General features: G+C 41.2%; 2 protein-coding genes across 3 annotated transcripts in view; one reads left to right on the top strand and one right to left on the bottom strand.

Moving 5' to 3' along the window:
• The window catches only part of ORC3 (origin recognition complex subunit 3), a 38,907-nt gene extending 16,872 nt beyond the window's left edge, over nt 1-22,035 (bottom strand). For both annotated transcript variants that reach the window (XM_052694177.1, XM_052694187.1), the window contains exons 1-11: nt 21,912-22,035; nt 19,502-19,556; nt 16,763-16,860; nt 13,130-13,274; nt 11,745-11,849; nt 10,924-11,078; nt 8,651-8,784; nt 6,763-6,922; nt 5,843-5,956; nt 3,975-4,108; nt 3,450-3,513 (exon numbers count right to left, since the gene is read on the bottom strand). In XM_052694177.1, the coding sequence (XP_052550137.1) occupies nt 3,450-3,513; nt 3,975-4,108; nt 5,843-5,956; nt 6,763-6,922; nt 8,651-8,784; nt 10,924-11,078; nt 11,745-11,849; nt 13,130-13,274; nt 16,763-16,860; nt 19,502-19,556; nt 21,912-21,935 (1,188 nt within the window). In that variant the 5' untranslated portion in view covers nt 21,936-22,035. The remainder of the gene's footprint in view (nt 1-3,449; nt 3,514-3,974; nt 4,109-5,842; nt 5,957-6,762; nt 6,923-8,650; nt 8,785-10,923; nt 11,079-11,744; nt 11,850-13,129; nt 13,275-16,762; nt 16,861-19,501; nt 19,557-21,911) is intronic.
• Nucleotides 22,036-22,045: 10 nt separating this feature from the next.
• The window catches only part of RARS2 (arginyl-tRNA synthetase 2, mitochondrial), a 33,158-nt gene continuing 32,101 nt past the window's right edge, over nt 22,046-23,102 (top strand). The window contains exons 1-3 of the mRNA XM_052694225.1: nt 22,046-22,164; nt 22,287-22,360; nt 22,953-23,058. Coding sequence (XP_052550185.1) covers nt 22,126-22,164; nt 22,287-22,360; nt 22,953-23,058 — 219 coding nt within the window. The 5' untranslated portion in view covers nt 22,046-22,125. The remainder of the gene's footprint in view (nt 22,165-22,286; nt 22,361-22,952; nt 23,059-23,102) is intronic.

Here is a 23,102-nt window from a genome sequence, read left to right as displayed (position 1 = left end):
TGGTGTTGCAGAGAGTTTTATGAAATTAAGAAAACCTTTGAGATGATAAAAACCATTAAGACATTTCTCCTTGTGGACTTTTCAATTAAAATTTAAACGTCACTAGTTTAACAATTACTAAAATGACTTCCAAGACCCTAAGATGTGGGACTTCCAAGATCCTTCCTCATGGAAAAGGGACCTCATTCAGAGGGACCTCAACAGACTTAAAGGTGGGCCTGGAAGAACCTGATGAGGTTCAACACAGCAAAGTGCAAGGTTTTGCACTTGGGCCGGAGGAATCCCAGACATCCATACAGACTGGAAGGAGTGGTCCTTGAGAGCAGCCCTGCAGAGAAGGACTTCAGGGTCCTGATGGATGAAAAACTTAACATGAGCCAGCAGTGTGCTCTTGCAGTTTGGAAATCAAATGGTATCCTGAGCTCCATCAGAAGGGGGGTGGCCAGCAGGGACAGGGAGGTGATTGTCCTCCTCTACACTGCTCTTGTAAGGCCCCATCTGGAGTACTGTGTCCAAGTCTGGAGCCCCCAGTACAAGAAAGACAGAGAGCTGTAGGAGAGGGTCCAGAGGAGAGCCACGAAGATGATCAGGGGACTGGGGCACCTCCCCTATGAAGACTGGCTGAGGGAGCTGGGCTGCAGGTGACCTCATTGCAGTCTTTCAGTACCTAAAGGGAGCCTATACACAGGATAGGAGTCAACTCTTTGAAAGGGTAGATGATAGCAGGACAAGGGAAATGGTTTTAAGTTGAGGGAGGGAAGATTTAGGTTGGATGTCAGAGGAAGTTCTTTACTATGAGTGTGATGAGGTGCTGGAACAGGCTGCCCAGGGAGGTTGTGGATGCCCCGTCCCTGGAGGTGTTCAAGGCCAGACTGGATGGGGCCCTGGGCAGCCTGGTCTGGTATTAAATGGGGAGGTTGGTGGCCCTGCCTGTGGCAGGGGGTGGAGATTCATGATCCTTGAGGTCCCTTCCAGCCCTGGCCACTCTGTGATTCTATGAAGATGGATGCTGCTAGGTTTGTATTTTAGTGCTAAGAAGAATCACTAAAAAAGAGTTACCATCACCACAAAAAAAAAACGGGAGAAGAAAGAAAGTTCTGTTTAATGTGGCTAAATCAATCTTACTCCCCCAGACTGAGAGCATCCTAGCATAGTATTTCCCCTATCAGGTTTCTCAGATCAAGACTGATGCAGTTATGTAAATGGAAATGCAGTTTGTATTTCGCCAAATAACAGAGTGGGAAGGCATATTCTGTTTCTCTCCTTTCTGTTTTACTAGAGATTGAAAACACGATTAGAAGATGATGCAACATTATTTCAATAAATACAGATGAACCCACTTACATAATTTCAAATGAAATTTGTCAGAACTTTCAGACAAAGTTGAAATCAATTAGGATGTGAAACTGAAGAGAAAATGCATTTAAATCCTAATTACTCTAAATAGCTGGAACTCCTCCCATAGATTAAAAAAATAAATAAATACCAACACAGATGCCAGATAGCAGCTGAGAAAGAATACTGCAAATTTAGTTAGTGAGTTTGAATGGCAAGTTTACCTGGTCTTGAAAGTGAACAGTAAATTTTTTAAGAAGTACCACTTCCATAATGTCCTTAAAAGTATTTCCCAAGTTAGGAATGGTACTGTAGGTCAGGAAGGCACACAGAAGAAGCAGCTCATTAATGCTAAAGTGGGGCATTTTCTCCCCAACCAGGTAACGCTGCCAGCTTGGCAACGCAATCCTACTCCTAGTCCTCTTGCAGAGATCGCAATATGCCTCATATGCACAAAGACAAGAGTTCTGGCTGTTTCTTCTCCAGATTTCCAGGGTAGGGATGGCCTTATGAAATAAGGAGTGTATTGTACTTATTAAACATACTGATGAATATTCAACTTTTAAAGCAGCAGCCCATTAAACGGTGTTTAAACAAAGAAGCAGTCACTGCCGCTCATTCCCACTCCTTCCTTCCTTCCTGCTGTTTTAACAGAAGCATTTATGCACCTGCAGAGAGAACAGGTTGAGGAAATTATTCTGCAGAAACAAGCCAGCAGAAAAACTCCACGGCTTTTTGGTTTTGGTCAGGTTGTTTAAGTTGGATTGTATCTCTGATCACATTTATACCACAGCTATGCAAGCTGCTGTGCTGGCACATCTGCTGAGGTGTGAATAAACACCAAGGGAGCAGCAGTTGCTGAAGCTATTTTTGACATTGAAAACCATAGATCAGAAAGTCACACATAAATCATCTCTAGCCTTGACTACTAGAATTGCATTGCACTCACAAATTTGCCTGCTCTCTTCCAAACATTAACAACAACAGTGTTCTCTCTTGGAGAAGAGGAGGCTCAGAGGAGATCTCATTGCACTCTACAACTCCCTGAAAGGAGGTTGGGATGAGGAGGGATTTGGCCTCTTCTCCCAGGCAACAAACTGGACCCGAGGAAATGGCCACAAGTTGCACCAGGGAAGATGGAAATTAAACATAAAGAAAAACTTTCTCTCAGAGAGTGGTCAGGCACTGGAATGGCTGCCCAGGGAGGTGGTGGAGTTGTTGTCTCTGGCAGTGTTCAAGAGGAGTCTGGATGAGGAGCTGCAAGATATGGTTTAGTGCTTGTGGTAGCAGTGGTAATGGGAGGATGGTTGGACTGGATGATCTTGCAGGTCGTTTCCAACCTTGCAATTCTATGACTCTATGAACATTCTTCAAATTTGAGAAGTCCTTACAGACCAGGAAGACCTGCTAGGATACATGAATAGCTTTGTCTTTGGCCGGACCATTTGCCTGACAGGTTGCTCAGTTGAGAAGTTGAGAGAAACGCTTTATCCTGAACGATGCATGTACTGGGAGAGATTGAGCTGATGATAATTACAAACAGATCTTTCTTTTAGAGGATGATGAACTCTTAAAATGCTCACAATAGCAGCTTGACCTCAATCACCTGACAAACTTTTAGATAAACACGCTACGTAAATTAAGATTTTCATCCTGCACAACATGTAGTGTGGATGTATGCCTTAGGACTTGGTCTCCCCTACTGGGTGCAATCAGAGACTGCTCAGAGGGTACAGAGGATTAAAAGCTTAAGAAATAACCTTCAAGGTTAGTAGCTCGTTCTTTAAACACTTCACTGACTTTCCAAGAACATTATAAAACAAAATCAGAAATAAGCCTTGTAAGCTTCCTTCTAGGCAGTTTTATTTCTACATGTAGCTAAAAGCTGATGCAAGAAAAGCTGTGCAGCTTTGTATAAAAGTACCTGGCAACCCAGAGATTTGGAACTTTGACCCATGGATCCTAATTCTCCACCACTGGACGTGAAGCAGAGTATGTACTGTATGGAAGATGTTACAGGAACCATATATCTTAGTTGTGTAATTTATTATCTTCCACATAAGATATTTCTGGAAAATTATTTGTGCTATCCAAAGACAGTCTTAAAATTTTACCTTTAAGGAACTGTCTGCTGTCAGCAGTGCGATCTGTTCCTCTGAGACTTGACTTTCCACATACCTGATGGCAATGAAAAACAGGAATACAAAAATTACAATGTAGATTGAGCTTAAAAAGCTATAAGGTTAAAAAATTAAAAGCATTTATGCTACTGTAAGGATTTATTTGAAAAGATTCAAAAAGGGACAGTCAGATCCAGCAAGTTGAAAGGCCAGAAGAAAACCCTAGAGATTATGTTCCATGATGGCTTAACAAGTTGAAGAGTGATTTATGGTTGCTTGTTATAATAGCTTGTTTCTGTATTAAGGACAAGAGGGAAAAACAGAGTACAAACCACTGTACTCTCTATACCAGAAAACTAAGGGTTCCAGAAATTACTGAGCACTGTCCTCCTTTTGATAGATTTCTTTCTTTACACAAATGCACCAATAGCCCACAGTTTTCACACTTTACAGATTCCTTTCATTGTTCTCAAAGCTGACTGAACATAAGACTGTTCAAAAATTTATTTCACCTCTTACCTTCTAAAAGAGGGCAGTCTTCGAACGTTTTCACACTGATTATGTGATAAAGAATTTACTCTCCTCTTTGCTTCTTCCAGCTGGCAACACAGTATACTAAGAGGATTGGAATGGAAGTGCTCCACAATGCAGAGCTGAAAAAGAAAGCAAAAACCAGCGATGATAAAAAAAATTCATCCTTCCTGCTATCCTTCCTACCTTTCAAGGCTTTCTTATCACTACAGTGCATACATGACAGTAATGGCATTCCTTTAAAAAAATTCATTAATGTTTGTAAACATTCCACAAGTCACATCACTGCACTACACTGGTTACAGAGCTTTAAATGCACTCATATAACTACCTTTTTTGCTCTATCTGCTATTCAAATTCAGTATCTTGTCGTTTCCCCTCCTACATCACCATAACCACAGCTCATGAAACACTTTCTATTCATTTATGCTAATTACTGCATTCTTTAGTTTACATATACAGCTCCAATGCTCATAAATGTGTATATATTAAGACATGTAAATCAATTACAGTATACAGGTAAACTTACCACGTCCTCATTCCAATTTGTTTCATGCACACAAAAATACATCGCTAAGTTCTCACTACGCACAAGCACAAATTCTCGGTCACTGATCTTAGCTGTCTTAAATATTCCTACTACCAGGGCCTTACAAAATAACAGCACGTGTCAATCACATCTAGTCTTAAAAACAGACAAGCAGACAGAAAACCTCACTAAAAATATTTAAAGCAAAAACCATCAAAGGGAAGAGACACTTCCTGTCAGATACGTTACTGTTACTCCTAGACATAACTGGGACCATGGTGATCCCCTGTGAACATCACTTAGGAAATCTGATCTGAAATTGCTTCCTTGATATTTTCTTGAGTACTTCAATGCACAAGGACACAGCCATACCCTGAGGACTAGGGTTTGTATTTCCACATCAGGCCAATGAGGAATCCTTAAATCCTGGCAACTTCTTTCAAATAAGAAAAGCTGAATCTTAAAAATCAAAGAACCCTGGACATTCTAAATGCATGTGATTTGAAAATATCAAGTTCTCCTGGCAAGTCCATCTGTGGCACAAGCAAAAAGAAACAAAATCCAGAGTTCTCAGAGAAGCCCACAAGGAATAAAAGCTACATTGAGACTGAGACTGAGACGTGGAAATGCATCTATATACAAAGACAAGCCAAAAAAAACCATAGCCCATGAAATTTAAAACTATTATTACTATTTCAATAAACTTTACCAGGTCTTTCACTTTGTCTCCTGAGAAGGCAAATGTAACTCCTGAAATGCTGCACAGCTGCACAGATCACAAGCATCACCTACTTTGAGGTAAAAAACAAGTGACCCTACAGCTCCTATTTCTCTGAAAACCTAAATGTGAATGCAGAAATTATTCCAGAAGGACTTCTAGCATAGAGTGGGGAAGAGACGCTGCTGTAGCTGACTCACACCATGACAAATCCAGCCCAAGAGGATCAAAGCAGCAACCTGATACCCAGTTGGAGAGTTGTGCCAAGGGTGTTCAAAGCTACAACTTAAACTACAACAAAAGAGAGGTGTTTCTACCCACTGTGGCAGGTCACACTAAATACATCTTTTAAATACAACCTTTTGTGGTAGAATGAGCTGTCTTTTAAATGCTTGCTTACACCCAGTCCCGTAAGCTTTTCTTTAAAACTCTGGCAGAGAAACACCCACCTGTTCACAGAACCAAGCTGTTTTCAAAGGGCATTTTTTTCATCCACATCAGTGACAGCAAGAATAGGAACCAGAAATATCTTTCAGGGTCTAGTAATCATGAATGAATCACACTTCATTTTCACCACCCATAATGTGAGTTCCTGTTACCATCGCCTACCTGAAATCCTTTGATAAAATTCTGGACAGAAAAATCATGGTAGAGGAATATGTTGATGAGAACCTGCAGAACTTTCTCACTCAGTTTAAGTGGAAACTGGGTTGTTAAAAGTACCTAAAGGGGACAAGAAGTCATAAAGAATTCTTTCCTGAATTCAACCCAGCAAAATTTTTATTCACAATTCACTACAACTCTCAGCAAGCATCAGCATTTGACTAAATGAGATGCTGAATAGGCTGCCAACTTCTAAAAACATATCTGCAAGAACAAACACACGTGTAAAGACTGTCTTTCAGTTCATTATTTCACCACGTTTTTCTGAGCTCCTTTTACTAAATAATATGCAATGTTTCAGTTAGTTTTAGCTCAATATTATTCTTGTATTACTTTTTAAATCACAAACAATGGAAAGCAGATTGCTGTAACAACTGGGGATACTACTATTTTCAGCACATAAAACAGCAACTTCAGAAATCCTGAACAAAGGAGTACATGCAAAATCACATAAGTAGAGTGCTTATTTGAACTGACCACTTGGATAACTCTACTAACTTTTTACAGACCGGGAATTCAAGCTGAACTGAGTTTTTCTGTTTTTAGGGCTATCCTTATCTAAGCAAAGTGAAAATTGGATCAAAGCACTGCCCTTCTTTAAAGAGGTGGGAAGGTCAAAGTAGTAGCCCAAGCGAGTATGCACAGATGCCAGTTTAAATCAAAGATGAAAGCATATGTGTCTCAACCTAGGGAGGAAGCTCTCAGTACAGATAAGCTACTCTGCAGTTATGGATAGAAATATCCAAAATTCACATCTCTCAGGAACAGATTTCATTTCAAAAGCTTCAGACAAACTTGTATTTAAAGCCTGCATTTGTACACTGTGCTTGAATACATACACTCTTCCTATTCAGAAACAGAATTACCTTGTCAATTATAGTAGACAGGTGGTCCTTACAGGAAAGGGACTGAAAAAGCTCTATGCACAGCAGAGAGGAAACAGAGTGAGGAAGTAAGCTGTGGATAATCATTGGAGATGTAGCAATTCCAAAAATCAGCACAAGAGGAAATTCACCAATATGCTGACTATGGGAAAGAGGGGAGAAAAAAACAACAACTTAACAGTCACATTACAGAAACTCATGAAATAAACACATTATGTTCCTAGCACAGCACTGACCTCATGTGACTTAGCTGCAATGAAGAAAAAAAAACACAGAAGTTTTGATGTACAAGGAGAAAAAACACAAAAGGAAGCTACTTAAAGCCCAAAGACAGAAAACAAAATTAAATTACATTTTAGGATTCAAATGTCAGGAAGCAGCATAAAAAGCATCTTTTCCATTACAGTATTGTACCCACCCATTGGGAGAACTGAATGTTAGCACTTAATTTTTTTTGCAAAGAAAAAAGAAAAATGAGAAGAGACTTTGAACAGCTAACAGTCTCAAGAACATCTACAGATTTTACAGCATTTAATAACTGAGCAATACATTTGAAATCCCTCTGAAGCTCTATGTTCCCATTGCACTTGAAAAAGAATTTCAGCCTCCCCAGATTCAATCTTCCCCTTCAGATGGTTTTTTTGGTATACCCTATTAGCCAGGACTGAGAGCTATTCACTGGGAATAGCATACAACTATTTATATGAAACACAATATTTGCAGTATTCTTTTATCATTATATTCCTTTTTTTAATTGGAGTTTCAAGGGAACACAAGTGCTGTATCTTAAATCACTTCCACATTAAATTTGACAATTTATTCATTTTTTTATTGTCTTTTATCATGGCCTCTTATTGACTTCAGTGTTTCAGCTGACACCCCCACAATTACCTCCTCACTATAAACTGAAACACAAAACCAAAACTTTACATATTACTGTCCACTGTTCACAACCTAAAAGAATTTCAACAGAGAGAGAAATTTAATCTTGTGATGAACAAATCAGAAGACTCCCTTCCTTACCCACTTCATTTTAATTATTAAACTGACACGTTTAAGACAAATGCTGAGAATAAATCCGAGTTCTGCAATTCGCCCAAAGATCTTTTTAAAAGTACTGTGTAACTATTCCCAGCTTTCATTTTATTTCTCTTCTCTTCTGCTTTAATCAAGCCAACTCCTGGTCATAAAAACAGCTGAATCCTCTCAAATTTTTTGAAACATGGTCTGTTTTGAAAGTGTATGTGCAACTAGAAGGCTGCGACAGACATAAACTTCACTTCATCTGCACTCCACATGCTCATAATGAGGTATTTATCCTCGCCACAAAAAGCAAAATAGAGCACAGCACTTAAGAAACAATTAAACCTCATTTCCCACTGCCTTACAGCTAATTATTTCAAGATAATTGTGATTTCTGATTTTACTTCTTGAAACGTTCCCCAGAGAACCCATCTGCCAGATTTGAAGTAGAAAACAATTTTAGTGTGGGTCTCACAGCAAGTGAAATTGCTTAGCCTTGTTTAGACGTGACATCAGACGTGCATGCTGTAACTGCATTAACTCTACAACTGTGGCTCCGTTCCTGCTATAACTGCACTTCCATCCAGTGTGCTCTTTTTGGAGAACTGTGGGGCTAATTATTGCAATGCAGGAGATGATTTTAAGGAAGGCAGCACTAAGAAAGGGCAGAAGCACAGATGCATCTGATGTAGTCTGTCACTCACTGCTCAATCACCGCTGCAAATAAGCACCATCAATACCTGCTCCAGCTCCCCGCTGGTAACGTTCCCTCATTTTTACACTTCTAATCAGCTGCAAATAGAAAACAAGTAACGGAGTGGAAGAACAAAACTCCAAGTGACATTACCTGCTGATAAGCACAAAGTCCTGAAGTACTTTTGTAGTGAAACTTTCCATGTCTTTGAAGATAACAACAACTGGAGGAGACTGCCAGTGTCTGGAAGATGTTCTTTTTTTGCCTGGAGTCTCAGAATCTGTTTTCTTTAAAGTCATTGGTTGTACATTAATAAACAGAAGGCAATCAAATAAAAAAGACTGAATCCCACATCTACAGTCATATAATGTTCCAAAGTGACACAACTGACTTTTTTTTTATACAACTGTATTTATTAGAAGTATCAAGAACTCCAGTTTTCCTTCCTTCTGCTTGGCATAGCAGGAAAGGCAAAGAATATACAAACTAAAGAGAAACAATGGAACTGGGGCTGTTTAGTCTGGGGAAAAGGAGGCTGTGGGGAGACCTCGTTGCTCTCTCCATATACCTGAAAGGTGCTTACAGTGAGATTGGGGTTGGTCTCTTCTCACTGGTGACTGGTGACAGGACAAGGGGAAATAGCCTCAAGTTGCACCAGGGTAAGTTTAGGTTGGATATCAGGAAACACTTCTTTAGAGACAGGCTTGTTAAGCACTGGAATAGGTCCCCAGGGAGGTGGTTGAGTCACCAGCTCTGGATGTGCTTAAAAACTGTTTGGATGTGGTGCTCAGGGACATGATTTAGAATCATAGAATCATAGAATCATAGAATCACTAAGGTTGGAAAAGACCTAAAAGATCATCCAGTCCAACCGTTCACCTATTCCCAATAGCTCCTACTAAACCATGTCCCTCAACACAACATCCACTCTTTCCTTGAACACCCCCAGGGACGGTGACTCCACCACCTCCCTGGGCAGTCCGTTCCAGTGCCTGACCACCCTTTCCGAAAAGTAATACTTCCTCATGTCCAGCCTGAATCTCCCCTGCCGCAGCTTGAAGCCATTCCCCCTGTTCCTATCACTAATGACACGAGAGAAGAGGCCGACCCCCAGCTCACTACAGCCTCCCTTCAGGAAGTTATAGAGAGCAATGAGGTCTCCCCTGAGCCTCCTCTTCTCCAGGCTGAACATTCCCAGCTCCTTCAGCCTCTCCTTATATGGCCTGTGTTCCAGACCCCTCACCAGCTTTGTTGCCCTCCTCTGAACACGTTCCAGGGCCTCAATATCTTTCTTGCAGTGAGGGGCCCAAAACTGGACACAGTACTCGAGGTGCGGCCTCACCAGTGCTGAATACAGGGGAACAATCACCTCTCTGCTCCTGCTTGCAACACTGTTTCTGATGCAAGCCAGGATGCCATTGGCCTTCTTGGCCACCTGGGCACACTGTCGGCTCATGTTCAGCCGAGCATCAATCAATACCCCCAGGTCCATTTCCTCTATGCAGTCCTCCAGCCACACCGCCCCAAGCCTGTAGCGTCGCCTGGGGTTGTTGTGGCCGAAGTGCAGGACCCGGCATTTGGCCTTGTTGAAACTCATCCTATTGGCTTCAGAAGAGGGTTGTTAGAGTTAGGGTAGTATGGTTAGGCTGTAGCTGGACTTGATGATCTTGAAGGTCTTTTCCAATTTCCTGAGCAATTCTATGATTCTATATGCCATGAAAGACAAAGACAACTCTGTGGGACAGAATCAGTAATGCTCTGCTGAGATCGTGGAACATTTTAGCTGGGGACATGGAAGCTTCCCATTCTCTATATATTTATACAGTAACAGAAAGAGTGTTCACTCATGAAACTTTTACTCAACACGCTGCTCGTAAAAATCACTTCTAGCTTTCATTCAAGACAGAAAATAAAGCTTGAATAAAGCATAAGTAGCTTTATTTAATACAAGGATAAAAAACACTTAGAAAGTTATTTTGCCACTGCTTTTTGCTGTAGTATGGGTTGCAGATGATACAGTGCCACACTGGGCAGTGCGGTGTCTTTCTCTTAGAGGACTATTCTCTCTTGAAGTTTTATTTTAATAAACATCCCAGCACTCTTGGGAGTAAAGCACCTAGCACGAAGTTGACACTGCATTTTAATCCTCTGGCTCCCAAGTAAACATACTGTACAATAGCAGTATACCTATTTTTTCCAGGATTCTGACCTTCACACCTCATCAGCAATGAACTCCGCATTTGTTACATACGTTACAGGTTTATACTTGAATCTGCTCAGTCTCAGCTGTTTCTCAGCATTAGATGAGAAGCTGACCTTCTGCATTTTTTCACTACTGCATATAAATTTGAGGTATTCAGTTTCCTTCTCTTAAAGAATATAAAGGTCAGACGTTTTTGTAAACTAGTGACACATAAAGATCTTACCTTTGTTGCACTCTCATACCAGCTGATAAGAGAAGTCATCGAACAACGAACTCTGTTACGGGAAACCTGTTCATAGTCCTCCTCTTCTGATGAGTCCACATCTATACAGCAGTTCATCAGCTGTCCCAACAGCTTCTGCATCAGATTTTTAATGCCTTCACAACACATTTTTTAGAAATACGATGAAGACTTTTGGTTAGTGGCCTACATCCTTAGCACTTCCCCAACTCATGCTCTAAGAAACTCCCCAACTTTTTATTTTTCACTTTTCTACATAGATAGCAATAATTCACACTAAGATGTGGCCCCTTTCTTAAACTTCACACCTGTTGACAGAATGACCTGAAAATAAACTAGAAGGCCACCAATAGATTTGGAGGTGCTGCCATGTATTATTTAAATCTTTTCACTTTTAAACAATATTTGATATTCAAATAAGGAGTGGGACAGTTTTTTTCTACCCATTTCTTTGCTGCAATAATGTGAGGGTAAGCATTTAAAAATGGAATGCAACCATACATCAACTGCTCAAACCAGAGGAAAGCCAACCTACAATATTAGCATGCACTACACTAAGCAGCACGCTCTCAACACTCGTGCTACAACCAAACAGCATTTCAATCATCACTGTCTGAGATAGAATTACACACATCTTAAAGCCCACTAGAATTCCTGCTGTATTATCGTGGGATTGAACAAATCTTTTGAAGGTGTTCAAAGTCTCTCCATTTCAATATTCTGACATCTGGGGACAAAAACTAGAATTACTAATTAATTGACAGATTATTCAGATGAAGAAGCAAAGCTATTGCAGTATTTACCTGGGCAATCTTTGGCTTCCAGCAACGCTATGTAAGGAGTAACATTATTCTGAAGGAATTCTGAGAGACTTCTAAAGGTGAAGTCGTGATCTGTTACATTCACACCTAAAAGAAAGATGATTTAACTGCATATTTCCTGTGACTTGTGACCATGGTGGATCAAAAAAAAGCAAGAGCTAACACAAATATTCAAGGAAGGAATGAAAAGCATCACTTCATCTATGAGGACAGATGAAAAAACGGCACAAGACTGAACAACCATATGAATACCAGTCAGCTGAAAGGAACAGGGAGCTGTAAAGATGCCTAATGGAGAATTTTCCCTTACTTTTAATGAAAGATTTCTCAAGGCTGCAAACCTGCAGGGAATAGGATTGGTTTTCTAATTTCCCTGCCACTCATAACCTCAAAGACATCCACAGGCAACTAATCCTACAGATAAAAAGATGAAATTCACTTTCTCTAGGAGAGCAGCAGTGCAGACCCTCGAGACCTGAATCTGCATGGGACTTATGCAAGTAGGGAAATTACTGTGAGTTTTTATGAACTACAGTCTGAATTAATTATGACCTACTCAACATTTACTGCCTTTGTTAACATCTTTAGACAAAAAAAAAAAAAAGGATAAGTGAAGGGGATGGGGAAGGGGAGTCTCCAGAGGGCAAATCATAGCTTCTTTTCCACAGCAATATTCAGAGCAGGAACTTCTCACTTTCTACTAGTTCCAAAAGCAGACTAATCCTCCACTCTTTGTAAGTGTTGATATAATACATCTGTGGCACAGGTTTATGAACCAACAAAAACATAATCAGGTTGCTTTGAACCAGGTTTAGGTTTACAGTTACAACTGTTTGAAAGGGAAAAAAAACCAACTTCAGAACCTCTCTAACTTTAGTCGTAAGGCCTTCAGCTATTTTTCTCACCCTCTGCTCCTTTTCCAAGATAAAGATGCTGCTTTCCTACATGTAAAGATGCTCTGCAAGAGTCAACTCATTAATATATATCAGAAATACAGAAGCTGTATAATTCCATGCCACAGGGATTAGTCATAGAAACCACCAAGGAAATCAGCGCCAGATATGGGGATAGAATCAAAGCATCTCCATGCATCATGAAAAAAACCAAATCACGACTGGTTGCCTAAGATGAACCTCCAAGGAAGAAGCAGATTTATTGCACTAAGGTACTAAGCATACAGGCAAAATGGAAGCAGGTCAACTCTTGCTTCCTTCTCCCAGAGCAATCTCTGTTAACGTTTCTGAAGCTGACCTGGCCTGCACTGATTGCTGCAAATAAATGAAACGATTCTCTTTGATCTCTGCATCAATTTCAAGGCTCTGTAAGAGTGCAGATGGACATAGCAGAATGCATCTTTAAGAAATTACCTAAGACAAGAGCTGCAGTAGGGATTTCTCTGGACTTCATTCGCCACGTCCATTCTGTTGTCTTCTCTTGGAATGCAGAATGAGACCGCCTCAAAAAACTCACTAGGTTATCAAATAACTGTTCATTCAATTCTTCCTCTATTTGCTGTAAGGAGACAAAAAGAATTTCATCTATACTAATGTGGAAACACCAGAATATCCTCATTTTCCTACCCTTTTCCTGTATCAGTTTGCTCCTGAAAACTCCAGTGTTACATCTGGAGTAGCACTAGTGTTTTTTTCTTAGAAACAAGAAGTGACACACATAGCTGTGAACTTGATTTTAAACGAAGTCACAAAGGTTGGCTCAAGCAGTGTTGCTGAGAAAGCTACCAAGAGAGGCAAGACCACATCTCCAGGATGCTGCACACGATGCCTGCTCAAAACCCTGAGCTCCATTTTAACTACAGACAAGAGTTCTTCGTGCACCCCTCGTGAAGGGCTGATAAACTGGTAAGAGTACACAAAAGCCTTTTCATCCTCTACTTACTCAAAAATATTGACCTTTTTGATATTGACTGTCTGCCTCAGCTGATACCAGATAAATTATATGGTAACCGAGGGGAAATTGCAGCGTGACATTTTAAAAAGATGAGTTCATGCCATCAGCTTTATAACAGCGTCACACTAATTCCTGTATTACTATAGATCCCACAACAATCCTCAGAGCATCATCTTCCATATCCAACACACCATGAGATTCTAATTGTTACTGCACAGGTTTTCACTGAGCCAATCTAACAAGATTCTGAGTCCTCACGTTGCATGGTTGCAGTTTCTATTATTTCTTCTGAAGATGCAATTCAGGCTGCCATAGCACTACACATTTACGTAGCTTCCTTAAATCCATCGGGTTCGGTTTTGTTTTTTGTCAAAATAACTTTGTTATTGGCAGTATTCTGGTAATTTCCACTACGTATGTTAGTCTGCTCTGCATCTGAGGCAACCAGCTCATTTACTTGCATGACACTGCTTACTCTGGAAACTTCAAAAACAAGATGAAAAATTGAAATGGAAGTTCAATCACTATTACAGTACTAACAACCAGAGACTGAAAACCATTATTTGCACCTTACAGCTCTAAAATAACCATGCTACAGCCCTGCACTTGGGATTTTGTGTTCCTTGAAGTACGCCTGAAATTTATCACCTTTGAAGAAGTGAATGTTTCTGAAAGCCCTTGATGTATAACAACATTTGCAACACACTGTTGAAAGCAGTGGTTAAAATCAAGGCAGTCTGCAACACTGGAACAAAAGAGGTCAAAAATACAAATTCCATAAATCTGAAAAGGAGTACAGTACTTTTACCAGCTTTTCATGATGTGAGAAGCCTAAAAGGATGTCAGCACCAAATGCCACCACTGCAGCCCAGTTTATGATAGATAAACAAAGGCTGAGGGCTCCTCAACAAAGTACTTGGAGGTATTCCCAAGTATCCTCTTCAGTATTCAGTACCTCCATTAGAAACCAGAGAACAGGAAAAACACCAGCACAAGCACTGAGCCTGCCAACAAATCATCAGGTAGCAGTACCCTGGCAAAAACTTTGGTCAATTTCCTGCTAGCCTTTCATAGCACACTATCAGAATCCCCAGAATATAAGTCCACATCAGCAGTCCAAAATTCTACCATGGATCAGGTTTACTACACCAGAGTTACTGAAGAAATAAAATCTCGACTGGGTAAAACTCTCAGCTACCTGGTCTGACTTCACAAACGGTGCTACATAGAGCAGCAGCTCACAGAATGGCCAGAGTTGGAAGGGACCTCAAGGATCACGAATCTCCAACCCCCTGCCATATGCAGGACCACCAACCTCCCCATTCAATACCAGACCAGGCTGCCCAGGGCCCCATTCGATCTGGCCTTGAACACCTCCAGGCACATCTACAGCCTCTCTGGGCAGCCTGTTCCAGCACCTCACCACCCTCATAGTAAAGAGAGAGAAATTTAGCTCACACTAAACATCTTCCAAACTGAATCACCACAATTATCCATGTAGAAACAATTATCACCTCCAAGTTTTTCAAGTGTGGGATAAAAGGATAGTAATTCAGAACTCAGTGGGAAACATTACAGAGACCCCAGAAGCTTGATGAATAAAATTTTATGTATAGCAGCAAAAATAACTGCAGGCAATCTGCACTTTGGTTAACCAAACTAATCAAACTAAGGCAATACTCATATCAATTTGTCAGCTTAGGATGAAGTGTCTTCTACCAGGAGGAGAAAGAACAGAAAGAGTATTTGTGACACTCCTTCATAGAGAAAAATGGTAGGAGACTTAGGAGGAGAAATAATTATGATTTTCCAGATGACTCTGTGCTTCTACATAGTTAAGGGAAGCTTTTTACCATGATGGCCATTCTGAGGCAAATCCTTACAGAGCACTAGGAAAAAAACCTCATCGACCTGAAAACCCTGCAGCTACCGCTTGCTACCTAGAAGCATTGTTTCAAAATCCTTGACAACACTGTATCAAACAAAGACAACTTAAGAAAAGGTCTTCCAGAAGGGGCTACAGCATGTTGCCTTCCCCGTAATCCCACCGTGCAACTGACAAGGCAGTTTCTTTCTGCTAGTGCTGGTGGCTAACCTGTCAAGCAGAAGCAAAAAGCAGGTAGATGCCAAATACACCTCCAGAAGCCTCTGTGTATGCTCTGCAATCAGCACTGTGACACCGTGCACTGCTCTGCACACTCTGGTTACTTTGAATGTATGGTTTGAAAAGGGTGCTGACTAGTCAAAGTGAGATTGTGGATTGTGGAACAGCAGAGAGAGAACTAGAGGAATTTATGAGTTTAGCCTAAGGGTCTAAACTGTAACCTTCATCCAGCTGGCTACTACTGTATATCCCAAAACAAACTTTGGGAAAAAAAAACCCTCAACGTTCAGTGCCCAATAGTAAGCAGACGAATACGGAATTCTTGCCCAGAATCCTTGACATCAAATAGAGGAGGAAATCCCTGCTGTACGGAAGCAATTATTAATACTATAATACAAGCCAGCTGGTTATTCAAACACAACAGCATGCCATCTAACACACAATTAGGAGGCCACAGTTCAGTACGAAATTAACTCCCATCCCCACCAGACAAACCCACTGACACAGTCCATACTAATTCAACAGACTAAGTGTACAGCTGTGTCGTTCAATATTTGACACCCATGCAGTTATATTCACATAAGTCCACTGTGAATCTTGAGCTGCTGGGCTCTGTAACACTCAGGACACAGGGAGCTTAAAATCCTAAGGGGGCTAGCAAGTACACAAATGAATTGGAGGTAAGAGAAGAAAAAAAAAACAACAAAATTATGCCAGGAATTAATAAGAAGTTCAATTGCTAAAAACAGAAAGTTAGAAGAAGCAGCTTGAAGCCTCAAAAGCATATAGTGCTATGAGCAGAGGTTATGTGTAATTGATGGATTTTCTGTATTTATTATATCCTGGGTCAATATTTCTGGTTCTTTTATTGCTTTAATAAATTGCTTATTTAAGCATGTAAAAAAATATATATAAAAGACCAAACAAAGAAGTAAGCAGAACTGTTATAAATGCAAAATGCTGCTTTCATATTAGGTGCAAGACTCACCTCTGTTTCTGATTTGACCTGTTTCTGTAATGACTGGCAAGTAGCAAACCGTAGCTCACTGTCCTCCAAATCACTGCTTCCTTCTCTGAAATAGTCAGCTAGAAAATAAACACGAGCACAGACAAGATTATCAAGGCAAAACATTCTTTGCTGAGAAGAAAACAAAGGACTCAACTGAAGCAAGAATATCTTTTTATATATAAATACATACAAATATAAAAACATGTAAGGGAGCTTAGCTTGTTATCTTAGCCAATTAACTAACTGCTGGTATTTTGCTAAATGACGGAAGAAATAGGATGTACTGCCCAACTGTAGAGGCAAAAGTGGAAGAGTTAGCTTCCACCTCAAGTCCCAGATAGCTAAAGGCTAAAGCAGGGCAAAAAGCAGTTATTATTATTTTACAAAATAAATAAATAAAACAAGTCTGTCCCTTCTTTCAGGAAATTTTGTGGGTCAGCTTCCCCTTTTAAATATGCAACCTTCCATCACTACTGCAGTCAGACATGAAGCACAAAGGCTTGCAAGAATACATCAAAGATCCTTTCTGCTCTCCCAGGATAACACATTTAATACCAATTTCCAGATGACAACAAAGCATACTGTGAAAGAACTGTTACGATTACAAGCAATACAGATTATTATTATTTTTAATACATCACCTTAACTAACTACGCCAACAAAACCTTTAAGCTCAAACCAGGCCTCATCTCCAAATTGCCTCTCACTTCTATAGGTGCTGCTTGTGGAAAGGAGAAACAAAATGTCCAAGATTGATCTAGAACGACTTCAAGCCTTCAGAAATCAGATCCTTTTTGGTAACACAGTGTCTTGGCACATTTCTGGAATGCATCTGGCTTCCCAGGTGCTCCTCTGCTTCACAAATCTGAATACAGAAACTCTCCACTAGCTGCCAACAAGAAAGGCAGAGCCAAAAATATAATCTGAGATTGAATAGAAACTACTAAAACTGAGTGACATCCCTCTTGGTGATTTTTTTTTCTACCACCTTCACACGGTCTACATTTCCCTTAAAAATGAAAGAAATAAAGTAAAATAGGGCCCGTCCCACTCTCAGCATGCATTTAGCAAGCTTGGTGAAGCCATTAAGGCTTCTCTAGCATTACTTGGAACAATACAAAGACTGAAGGTGAGTAAGCAGTCTATTATCTTTAATATTGCCTTGCAGCAAAAGGTAAATTTTTTTTTAAAGATGTTTAAATAAAGTTTTATAAGGTCCATTTCCCATCATTCGGCAGAGGAACAGCTGTGGTCTGATCTCTAAAGAACCATGTGATGAGCACATCCAATCTTCCAAATCATTAAAAGCCCAATGATGAATGAGATCGATCCCTAACCCTCCGTTTTCCTTGGCTTCCCTAAATTAACACCTGATTTACATCCCTAAGAAAAATGGCTTCAATACATAACACACTTTGATAGCAGAAGCCTTATTCTTTTGAAGAGAATTGTAGCCACTGTGTTTTTGTTATTATACCAAAGCATAATATTCTTTCTGTACTACCAAAACTCAAATTATAGGTGCAAACACGTACAGAAGGCCTTTGCAAGGTCGAAGATTATTATCAACCACAACTGAAACTTCACATTTTCAAGTTTGGGTTTCCAAATTCATCACATGCACAGCTAAGTTATGTGTTCTCACCAAAAGCTGCTAGTGGGCAAAGCAGCTCACTTCTGCTTCTCTCCTAGGGGTAGTTAAGTCAAATGCATTTTTTGGTGACAAAGTATGTGCTAACTGGAACGTGTTGAGGAGGGTTTACCCAAGTATTACAAATCTTGCAAAAACAGAAACATCATATTCTGTAAATTATAAAATTCCAATGTGGTTTAAGTGCATAGGTCTGGATTGTTAGTGTATTCACCTCGCAATGACTTGGAATGAGAGACTGGATTATATTCCCCTACCTCTCATCCCAGGAGGCACAGATGTGCCAACCCTTACAGAAAAAAAATAACTTGGGGCTAATTTTGAAGCAAGTGTTGTTTTAAAACCCTCTGGTAATAAATGAACCTGTGGTGCTTACCAGAAGTCTGCCCATACTACTTTCCCTTCCTTTTTTTTTAACATACAAGTTGTCACACTTCTTGACAGCTCTGGTGCTGCCAGGAAAGATCAAAAAGCTTCGAATCCGGGAATAAGAACAGCAATTTCCCTGAGCCACTCTCCAACAACAACTTATTTATGGTTCCAATAAGAGTCAATCCCATTCAGTCTTGCACAAGCGACAAGAGACTTTATATAACACATTCTGGGTTGGAGAAAAAGATATACAAGAAAGTGCATGGGATGTCCACACGTGGCTTTTGCTTAAGGTTATTGAGGAAAAGAAACTACATTGAGGGTAAGAGAAACTTACTGAGGATAAGAACTACAAATTGAATGAATTTCTGAATCCCATAGCTTTAAGTGGCCCGTGCTAGTCCTCAATCATTTGTCAGTCAGGAAATAATTTGAGGTAGCATAGAAATGAGTTACTTTGTTAAAAAAAAAAAAAAAAAGCAAAAATAGAGCTAGCTATACAATCTTGGTATCTCAAGACAAAAAAAACCCCACATTCATCAATTACTTGCTTGTGTACCTCTGAAGAAATGAATTTTCACCAATATTGACATCAAACAGAAATTTTCACACAGCTATGACAGAATTCAACCAGGACTGAAGCTTCCAGGATTAACCCCTTCAAAGCACAACAACATACAGCAAAGCATACTAACCTGTTGTTCGAGACACTTTTCTCCTCTTGGGGTTTGGTTTAAAAACAAAGCAGCCCTGGAGAATAGCAAGAAAAATAAAAGCTTCAAAATCAGCATCAATCTGACTGTGACTCCTCATGCCACTTTGCTCCCTGCTAAACTTAGTGCTCCACTAAACCAACAACTAGAAATGAAATGCCAGCATCCTACAGATACCAATTTGTTTGCTGTGCTTTATTTTCCTGTTTCACGATGGAAAAGCAGTGGATGCAGTATCCCAGCATCCCTGTGAGGAACCTGTTCACCTTTCAATTATGTTCTTCAGCTCATCCATCAGATAGAGCAGCAAGAAAGGAATCCTTGAACTTCTCATGCACCTTCATTCAATAAGCTTAAAAATAAGATGAAATGATTCCCCTGGGACATATCAATGGAGTTTTTTCCCATTAAAGGTTCAGTTAGAAATAAAATCAAGCAAGAGGCTGGGATGAATGGAGGTAATCCAGAATAATGCAGTCATTTACAGAAGCCAATGATACCCCTTACCTACAGAGGCCAAGTTCATCCCAACTCAGAAAAGATCACAGAATCACAAAATCACAGCATGGCTTGGGTTAGAAGGGACCTTAAAGTCCACCCAATTCCAACCCCCTGCAAGGGGCTCCAACCAACCTGGTTTTCTCTGGGCAGCTTGTGCTGGTATTTCACTACCCACTGAGTAAAGACTTCCTTATTTTTCTATTTATAGAATCCTTAGAGTTGGACAAGACCTTTAAAGGTCATCTAGTCCAACTCCCCTGCAATGTGTAGGGACATCACAGTTAGATCAGGTTGCCCAGGTCCTGATCCATCCTTGCCCTGAAAGTCTAGGGATGGAGCATCCACCACATCTCTGGGTAGCCTGTTCCAGTGCCTCACCACCCTTACTATAAGACTTTGTCCTTTCACCCAAACAAAATACACCCAACTATTTCTTCCTAATATCTGATCTAAATCTCCCTTCTTTTAGTTCAAAACCATTCTCCTTTGTTTTAACACTATCAGTGTAAAAAGTTGATGTCTATTGATTATCGTGAAATTCACTGAATGGTTGGTTGGAAGGGACCTTTAAGATTATCCAGTTCCGACTCCACTGCTACAGGCAGAGACACCTCCCATTATAAGCTCCCAAGTACTAGAAGGCCGTAGCGTGGTCTCCCCTCATCCCCCATCTCTCACTGTGAGGTTACTGTGCTAGAGCCAGAATGAAGAAAAACCACAAATGTTCAAAGTCCACATACAGACTGATCCAATCATTTATTTCCCAACTGAGACACTTGCATAAACAAAGACCACTGAACTCAACCAGCGATAAGTTCAGCCAATGGTAAAAGAATGATCAAGTAAAAATAAAGCTCCAGAGTGATGTTAAATATTGCTCACGGATGCTGGTCTGTTGGATGATATTGGACATGTTATTTCTGTTCTGGTCCAAATATGTACTCCAACACCAATACCTACACTGACCTCTGAAAAACGGTCTTAGGAATCATAGACCTGCTTGAGTTGGAAGGGGTCCTTAAAGGCCATCTAGTTCAACTGCCCTGCAAGGAACAGGGACATACACAGCCAGATCAAGTTGCTCTGAATCTGGCTTGGCCTTGAATGCCTCCAAGGATGGGGCACTCACCACATCTCCGGGCAACCTGTTCCACTGCCTCATCACTCTTATTATTGTAAAAAGCTTCTTCCTTATATCCAATCTAAATCTTCCCTTTTCTACTTTGAAACCACCTCCCCTTGTTCTGTCACCACAGACCCTGCTAAAGAGCCTGTCCCCTTCTTTCTCACAGCCTCCCTTTAGATACTGGAAGGCTGCTCTCAGGTCTCCTTGGAGCCTTTTCTTCTCCAAGCTGAACACCCCAGCTCTCTCAGCCTGTCCTCATGGGGAGATGTTCCAACCCTCGGATCATTTATGTGACCCTCATCTCTGTTTAAGTCAAATGAAATATAAATGCTGCCCACTGAATGCTTTACAAGTGTTGTATTTCCAAACACCACTCAGCGTAGCAGAGGCCACTATGTAAGATGGCCAAGTGCTACATGGAAGACATCGGACACAATGCAAGGACCCTTCACTACTCATATACGTAAAAGCAACGGCTGGTTGGAAAGGGAAATCCACTCGCTCTGGGTTAAAAACGAGCTTGGCTTGGAAGCAGCTCCTTTCGCTCCCGACAGCAGTAACTGCACGGTACGGAAGGCTCCCGCTGCACCTCGCAGTTCAGCGGGAAACACGAGAGAAAGGCGCTATGCGATCACCGCCCCACCACAGGAAGTACCAGACCCGAGGCTGCAACGCTGCAGCCCGGCTCCCCTCAGCCGCCCTCCGCCCGTACGTTTCCCTCCGCCGTGGGAGCGCGGAAAACAACGTCATTCCTCCCACCCTCACCTTGGAGAGGGAGCGCGCGCTCATCTCGCCAGCCCCGCGCTAATGGACGGACGGACGGCGCCAAGAGGGGGGGCTGCAGCGGCCAGCGCTGACTCTCGGCGCATGCGCAGTAGGGAGGCTGCCAAGCCCCTCCTTCGCGGGAAGGAGGGCGGCCCTCGGCGGGCGGAGCGGAGGGGTCAAGGGGCGGTGCTGACCTCCCGCCTGTAGCAACGCCATGGCGGCCTGCGCCTTTCGCAGGAGCATCGCCCGCCAGGTGGGCTGCCCGCCGCTGCTGGACGGCGAGGAGACCCCGCAACGCTTCGTGGCAGCGGGGAGCGGGGTTTTTCTGGCGTCTGCGTTATGCTAACGCTTTTTGTGCTTTTATTCCGAATGTAGCTCTCTGAAGTTTTGGATTTGCCACCGGAGAACTTAATAAAGTCCATCTCTGCAGTTCCTGTCTCCAGAAAACGGTAGTGTTTGCGTTTAGTCCTGCTGCGCTGATCACTGTTGTGTTTGTTGGTGTGAGGCTTTAACGGGTCTTAAGAAGAAAGAAAGACAGAAAGCCCTAAGCTGACATACCAGCCCAATTGTAGGATGCTCAAATCCAATTAAACCACTGTTGTTGTTGTTGTTGTTTTTCAAGCAAGTTCCAAACAAATGTTTGCTTCAAAATAGGCGGTGCTTAAATGGCAAATGTTTCAATGTTAATTGATGCTAATGTTAATGACCTTGGGGTGAAGATATTGTGAGTTTTTTGCTTCATGTCATGCTTGAGAGGTGTAATGGTAATAGCAGGTAAATGGCAACTATTCATGAGCATAACCTTTGTTATTCTGAACTGGTATTCTTACTGTATTACAGTATTTTAGCACTGTATTAGTTAGAATGAAGGTAATACTGAGTCTTCAGATGTATTTTTCTGACCATGGTGTATTCCCACATCTGTGACTGGGTTATGCTTGCCAACTGGACTTGCCATAGTCTGTGTCAACTTGGATTTGTCAAATCTCCCCATCATTTCAATATATTTCTTCCCTGATTTTCTTATGTTCTTTTATTCAGGCGTAATGCTGATTTCCAGCTTTCCATTGCTTCCATAGAAGAAGGCAGTTCTAGAGATTACATGGCACAAGATCTTCAGCTTCGAGCTCAGAAGCTAGCTGAGAAGGTATGCTACCTTTATCAGGCCAGACTTCCAATCACTGGCTGCTT

This window comes from Tympanuchus pallidicinctus, unplaced genomic scaffold (genome assembly GCF_026119805.1).
Source record: "Tympanuchus pallidicinctus isolate F22 unplaced genomic scaffold, pur_lepc_1.0 scaffold1, whole genome shotgun sequence".
NCBI classification, from domain to species: domain Eukaryota; kingdom Metazoa; phylum Chordata; class Aves; order Galliformes; family Phasianidae; genus Tympanuchus; species Tympanuchus pallidicinctus.
The sequence above is the reverse complement of the archived record's forward strand: the minus strand, read 5'-3'. Positions and strand labels throughout refer to the sequence as shown.